The sequence below is a fragment of the Marmota marmota genome, unplaced genomic scaffold (assembly GCF_001458135.2).
Source record: "Marmota marmota marmota unplaced genomic scaffold, marMar, whole genome shotgun sequence".
NCBI lineage: Eukaryota > Metazoa > Chordata > Mammalia > Rodentia > Sciuridae > Marmota > Marmota marmota.
The window spans coordinates 12,264,260-12,271,808 of NW_025999942.1; the positions used below are offsets into that span (position 1 = coordinate 12,264,260).

A 7,549-nucleotide genomic window follows, 5' to 3' on the forward strand; every position below is an offset into this window, starting at 1 on the left:
CCCCCCAAAAAAAAAAAAAAAAAAAAAAAAAAAAAACAGAAAGAAAGAAGAGAAAGAAAAAGAAACCAGAGCGATGGCTTTGCCACTAGATGGCAGCACAGGGCCGTGGCTGGCGGGCACCAGCAGGGGAGAGGACCAACCGCTTCCTCTTCCCCCTGGAGGCCTGATAAAGCTGGGTCGGTTTTACAAGCTGCAGTGTGCTACCGACTTCCACCTGTGCGTGGATCTTTGAATATTTTAAATACTTTAAGTTGAAGGAGGATAAATTGATCAATGTACTACTGTCCACAAGATGTAGGTGTGCGACCACTTGATGTCGTGATGAGTGTTTAAAAGTGAGCTGTCACTGTTGGGGAAACACCCTGGCCCAGGAGCAGCAGGAGCCCCCACATGGCAGGCCCAGAGGAAAACAAACTCCAATCCTGAGCCCGGATTTAGTTTCTCACAATATTTATAGGTTATTTGGCATTATCTTAGATCCATCCTATCACTGGGGCTTTTTTTCTCTTAAAAAAAAAAATTCCTAATTTTTGGGGCTGAAGGCCTTGTGCAGGGTCTTTAACTTACGGCATGCTCACAGAAACAGGGAAGAAGGGGCTCGGGCAGCTGTTGCAGTTGAAAGAGGGAGCAGGCAGGTATTTCAGGTCCCAAAGCAGGGACCCAGGTGAATGAGGTTTCCCCGGAGAGAGGCTGAGAGAGGAGGGGACTGGTCCTTTCTCCTTGGTTTGTTATCATGACGCTTTTATAATTTCATTTCACAAGCAGGTCTGGTTTTGCCATCACGTTATTCCTCTCAGTGGTAGAGCTTGCCTGGCACAAGTGAGGCAGTGGGTTTGATTCTCATCAACACATAAAAATAAGTAAAGGCATTGTGTCCATCTACAGCATATATATGTACACACACACACACACACACACACACACGTATCTACATGAAGCCGTAATTTCTAGGTTAAAAACTAGGAGATGATAAATATACAACATCCAACAACAACAACAAAGAATAAAAATGTAGAAATATGTTAAAAATAAATTAAAAAGGAGAAGAGAAGAATAAGCAGGTCTTGTGTGACACTGCACAGGTCTTGTGTGACAAGAGAGAACAGCAGTGCATGTGCCTCTCAAGGAACTCAAAGGAGGGCTCTGAGCTGTGTTCACCATGAAGAAATGGACATGACCAAGGAGACAAGCTGGACACTGGCCACAGCGGCTGAAATCTCAGCTGCTCCAGAGGCTGAGGCGGGAGGATCTCAAGGGAACCAGCATCTGCAACCCAAAGAGAACTTTTCTCAAAATAAAACTAAAGAGGGCTGGGGATGTTGTTTATTGGGAAAGCGCCCCGGGTTAAGTCCCTAGGAACAAAAGATCAAAACTAAAGAGAGAGTTATGGTTTAGCCGGATTTTCAGATGACTCAATGTGTCAGGCATGCTGTACTTGTAATCCCAATGACTTGGGAGGCTGAGGCAGGAGGAACACAAGTTGCAGTCAGCCTCAGCAGTTGAACAAGCCCCTAAGCAACTTAGGGAGACCGTGTCTTAAAATACAAATAAAAAGAGTTGAGGATATGGCTCAGTGGTTACGTATCCCCCTCCCCCAGATCTAATCGGCAATATCAAAAAAGGAGAGAAAAAATACAGTATATACATGAATCAAAACATCACCTTGTATCCCTGTCATAGGTACATTGGTATTTGTTTCCAATTAATTTAAATTTAAAAAGAAAAAAATAAAGCAGGTGTCATGAAGAGATTCTATCTAGAAATACACTTCTAAATATACTTCTTATTACATTTCAACAAAATAAACTGTTCCTTTTAAGAATATAATTTGACTATATTCAGTTGGATGTTTTTAAAGATATAAACCATCAGTGACCACAGTGACATAAATAAATAGAAAGAAAAACAATAGTCTTCCAGGCTTGGTGGTGCACGCCTGTAATCCCAGAAGCCTGGGAGGCTGAGGCAGGAGGATCACGAGTTCAGAACCAGCCTCAGCAAAATCGAGGCTCTAAGCAACTCAGTGAGACTGTCTCTAAACAAAATACAAGATAGGGCTGGGGATGTGGCTCAGTGGCTGAGTTCTACCCTGTCCCCCATACCAAAAATGCTATTTATCAGAAGTTGGTTGATGCAGTGCAGGAACACGGAGAGGCTGAGGTACCTGGAAGACCGTGGACTGATGGCAGTACCTTGGAGGCAGCTGGTGCCACCCTTTAGATGCAGAAACAAGTTTGCATCCCAGATCCCTGGAGCGAGTCTGAGCCCGAAAGCTGTCTGCGCTGGAGCCGCTTTGAGGAGGGGAAAGGCCTTGGCTACAGTGCTCGGCAGTCACATCTGTGGACTTGCGGCTGCACCCAGTGATACCCAAGAGGAGATAATGGTAAAACAGACAGAGGCTTCCTGGACTTGCAGCTCTAACCTGAGGTAAGAATGTCACCCCCATGACCAAGGCCCCAGCAGCCATTCTGTTGGTTCCCACAGACTGACGTTAGAGCCAAAGGACCCTGCATAGAAATGTGAGGTGCAGGTGGCATTGAAAGTGTCAGCCAAACTCATCAATTCCTAGGTAGAAATATTTACATAAAGAATTTCTGTTATTGGGCCAGATGCACACCTATAATCCCAGCTGCTGGAGTGGCTCTGAGACAAGAGGATCTCAAATTCAAAGCCAGCCTCAGCAATGGCAAGGTGTGTTTTTCTAGTAGCATAGGGTTGCAGGTCTTATATGAAAGTTTTCTATCCATTTCCAGTTAATTTTTCTTTTTTCTTTTTTCTTTTTCTTTTCTTTTCTTTCTTTTTTTTATTTTCTTCTTCTTCTTCTTCTTCTTCTTCTTCTTCTTCTTCTTCTTCTTCTTCTTCTTCTTCTTTCTCCTCCTTCTCCTTCTTCTCCTTCTTCTCCTTCTTCTCCTTCTTCTCCTTCTTCTCCTCCTTCTTCTTCTTCTTCTTCTTCTTCTTCTTCTTCTTCTTCTTCTTCTTCTTCTTCTTCTTCTTCTTCTTCTTCTTCTTTGCATTGTACCCAGAGGCACTTAACCACATCCCTAATCCCTAGTCCTTTTTATTTTGAGACAGAGTATTGTTAAGTTACTTAGGGCCTCACTAAGTTGCTTAGGACCTTGCTAAATTGCTGAGGCTGGCCTCCAAAAAAACTTGCAATCCTCCTGTCTCTGACTCCTGAGTCCCTGGAATTACAGGAGTGTGCCACCACACCTAGCTTCCTATTGATTTGTATGTGTGTTGTGATGGAGTTTAATTTTGTTTTTCTGCAACAAGAGTTTTTGTTGTTGTTTTTTTCAGCACCAGTAAATGAAGTCTGTTCTTTCCCAACTGTGTCTTCTTAATATCTTTTCAAAATTCAATTTACTGTAAATGCTTAAGCCCACTGTAAATGCTTTTAGAACAAAGCTAGAGACATCAAATTCCCTGACTTCAAAATATATCATAAAGCCCCTGCACCTAAAACAGCATAGTACTAACATAAAAACAGATGTATGAACCAGTGCAACAGAATAGAAACCTAGAAATAGGCTTAAGCATTTACAGTAAGTTGAACAGGTCACAGAGCACCCCCCCCCCCCCGAGCTCTCCGGGACAGCCGCACTGGGCGGGGTGGGCGGGGGGGCGGCTGCAGGGATAGAGGCGCTAGGGGCGGGTGCTCTGCGAACGGAGGGCTGCCAGGACAGAGGCGCTGGGGGTGGGGGTACGGGTGCTCTCCATCCGGGAGGGCTGCCAGGACAGAAGAACTGGGGGGCGGGTCCTCTGCGACCCGAAGGGCTGTGAGGACAGAGGGACTGGGGGGCGAGAGCTTTTGTCCCCGAGGGCTGCAAGGACAGAGGCTCTGGGGAGCGAGTGCTCTGCCTACCTGGAGGGCTGCGGGGACAGAGACGCTGGGAGGCCGGTGCTCTGCGACCTGGAGGGCTGCGGGGAACAGATGAGCTGGGGCTGGGTGCTCTGTGTCCCGGAGGGCTGAGCGGACAGAGGGACTGGGGGGCGAGCGCTCTGCGACCCGGAGGGCTTCGAGAACAGAGGACCTGGGGGGCAGCGCTGGTCGGGGGATTCTCTGCGACCTGGAGGGCTGCGCTGACCGCGTCCAAGGGAGAGTGCTTCTGCGATGGTAACAGGCCTCAGGGAGTCTCCGAGTGTTGGCCTCCCTGAGTGCCTCTCTTGGGGTGCTGAGCTTCTGTGAGGGCTTACACAGGCCCCCTGGAAGTCTGCATTACCTGGCTGCCATCCTTATTGTTAGGACCTTCTGCTACTTACAGAACCAGAGAGGGATAAGACAGCAGAGGGTCCTCAAGTGTCCAAGTTAGCAGCTCCTGCTGTGTGCTTGCTTCTTAGAAGACTCCTTACACCAACAAGCAAAGAAACAACAACAAATCCTGAGGAATCTGGATGCAGACATTCTCAATACTAGTACACTGAATTCACCATGATCAGGTAGGATTTATCCCAAAGACAGAAAGATACTTCAAAATACACAAATCAGTAATACATCACATCAATAAAATAAAGAACAAAAGAACAAAGAATGGAATAAAGCTTCTGGCTCAGATGCACCTGCACATAATCCTCCAGTAGAACTTGGGGAGTAGGTTTACCACAAGTAAATGCTGGAATGAGGCAGATTGAGAGTGGGTCTCAGGTGCCTGGGTGGGCAGGGGTGCTACAGCAAGCTCAAGTGTTCAAATCGGACTTCCTTCTTAGCTTCTTCTATAACCCTCACCCCAACTTCTCAAGAACTCTCTCCCTCCTGCCTCGACCACTCTCCACTCACAGGAGGCTGGGCTCCAACCAGCACAGGCAGGATCCACACCCCTCAGGTCAACCCATCACCCATCACTGGCTCTTTCTCTTTGCTTTGGGTTCTTGCCTGTTTTCTCATCTGCTTCATCACCACACTCAGTTCCTGCTCCTCCTCATTATGTGACCCTTGGGATGGTGGACAAAGAGCTGACCATCACCTGAGGGCAGAGTAGAGGGGTCACCAACCAGATAGGAAGAAGTGGCAACAAAGCAGCTTAGAACTCCCTGTGTACCACTGAGTTCAGAGAAGGCACTTTTCTGGAAGAGTGTCTATTTATAACTGGGGAACTGCATCTGCTACTGTGTACACAAATTGGGTACTTGTCATCTGTCCTGTGAGAGACAAAGATCTTCACTAAACTCGAGTCTGATTCCTTCGAGCCCACTTCTGGAACAGGTCTCAACCTTGGTCCTTGTAGACTTGAATAAGATTCTACCACAGTGTCTAACAGCTCAAGAATCTAACAACAACAAATCCTGCTACCCCTGAACATATCCACCTGAGCAACTGAAGGCTGTGAAAGGCTCTCCTGTTTCAGAGAACACATGAAGATAGGTCCCTGCCTTCTATGGTCTGTGGGCACAGATCTCACATGGACCACCCCCATCTAACTTCTTTTTCAAACTCCTGGGTCTACCTGTGTCTGGAATACCCTTCTGTTTTCTCATATTCTTTTTTAAATGCCATAACAGGGTGGTGTCCCTGGTCGGCATGTTAGAACAAGGCCATAACCCTTTCACCCAATCCCTGCAATTCCAAGTTCCCTTGCACGTTGGGCAGGGCCCTGCCTGGAATGTGCATCAATGGTGCAGTGGTTGGAGCTGCAGTGGCCCTAGTCCTCATGTCACTGTGTGCATGGACATACTCTCCTTCACAGCCTGCCTGAGGAGATGAGCAAGTAACCAGCTGTTCAACCCCAGGGCGGCTTTCCAATCCCCAAGAGAAAAACCTGGAGGAACAACAGAGAGGTTTTGGACATTCTGATTCGCTCACACCTTGGTGGTGGTGGGCTGGGATACAGTGGGGGTTGGGGGGTGGACTTGTAGAAGAGGTTGCTGCCCACTGCGAAGTAGGTTGATCTCCTCCGATGTTCATGAGGACCTGCCTCTACTTCACAGCCAGCTGGCTCTGCTCAGATCCTTTCGAAAGGACTGGGGATGAGGGAAGTGGGTGGCTCCCTCTCCATCTTCCTCATTATAACATTTTTTTTCTTTCTAAAATGAATCATAAGCTTTTATTATACTCAACAACATAGAAGAGTCCAGCATAAAGTCTGTGGAAGCTGAGTTGCTCACAAAGGACAAAGGCCATGCTAGCACCCAAAGCACCTCCCCAGAGACACCCAGCTGTCGTGTGATGCTGCAGGAGACCTTTCCAGGGAATTAGAGACTCAAGTGAAGGGCAAGGAGGGGCCGATGAATGAGCTCTCCTGGGAGAACCAGTGCTGTCTAGACCCAGGCTCTGAGTGGAGACAACTCACCATGGCAATGTGGTGACAATCCACAGCTGTGCCGCCAGGTGTCTTGTGTGTCCTGTTACTCTTGGGTCACACCTCCCTCTGTTCTTTGGCCACAGTGTCTGATTTTTTCTGAAGAGAATGCTGAACAACTCATCCTTGTCAGTCTGAATCTGAACTCTCACTTGACTTGGAAGACTTATGCTTCTGTTTTTTTCTTCTTTTTCTTTTCCTTCTTTCTTTAAAAAATTTTTTAGTTGTAGATGGACACAATATCTTTATTTTATTATTTTATTTCTTTATGTGGTGCTGAGGATCAAACCCAGTGCCCTGCAGGTGCAAGGCAAGCACACTACCACTGAGCCACAACCCCAGTCCCCTTCTTTCTTTTTTTAAATGCGTTTCTCTCTCCTTTTTCTTATGCTTCTCTTTACATTCTGAGGAAGAGGAGCTGCTACCATCCTCATCTGAGGTGGAATCCTCCAGTAACTGCTTTAATTGCTGTTTCCTTTTATTCTCCTGAATGATGTCATACATGGGGTCTTCAGTGGTACTCTGAACTTCTAACTTCTGGTTGCCTTTGATAAATAAAGGGCATTCTTTGTCACCCTCTCGGTGACCATACCGCCTGCAACACCAACACTGCATAACTTTGACTTCTTTCCCCAATGGCATCCAAAGTCCTTTAGTTGGCGCGTGAGCCAGAAATTCCCTTGCATGCTCGTTGCCTGGTATATCAGGAATCATCTTCTGGCCTAGTCTCATCCTCCCCATAAGCCCAGGAGGAGGTTTTTCGTAGAAGGACTCCAGGTGCTTGAGCTGCTGTGGCTGCTGCGCGATCCAGCCGCCGCCGCTTCTGCTCCTGCGGGCACTGCACGCACGCCCCGAGCCTCCGTGTGGTCCAGCCGAGGCAGGACACAGCGCGGTCCCAGCGCGCTGCGCGGCACGGGCGGAGGTCTAACCGAGGTCCCATTTGCTGAGCGCCACGCGCTGCCGGCCCACAGCGTCCTCCCTAGCTGGTGTCCCAGCGCAGGCCGCCCGGGCCACATTTCAGCGCGGCGGCCCCTAAGTTCGTGCTCCCCAAGTCCGGGTTCCTCCCAGCCGGGTCTCCTTATCACATTCTTTAGATATCTTCTTATCTCAGTATAAGCTTTCCTAGCCCCTGGTCAGTGCGGAACCTGACAGCAGCGCTCTGACAGCACTGGGAAAGGAGGTCAGGTCCGCTTCTTCTTTCCAGAATACCTATGTGCTGGGTGGAAACGACTAAAGTGGGGTTCAGAAGACGAGCC

At 48.0% G+C, this 7,549-nt stretch overlaps 1 protein-coding gene across 1 annotated transcript; it reads right to left on the minus strand.

Moving 5' to 3' along the window:
- Nucleotides 1-3,642: 3,642 nt before the first annotated feature.
- LOC107153299 (retinitis pigmentosa 9 protein homolog) lies at nt 3,643-7,233 on the minus strand. Its single transcript, XM_048801247.1, is given in 4 exon segments — nt 3,643-3,774; nt 3,863-4,014; nt 6,644-7,097; nt 7,099-7,233. Coding segments are annotated over 4 exon segments (873 nt in total).
- Nucleotides 7,234-7,549: the final 316 nt, after the last annotated feature.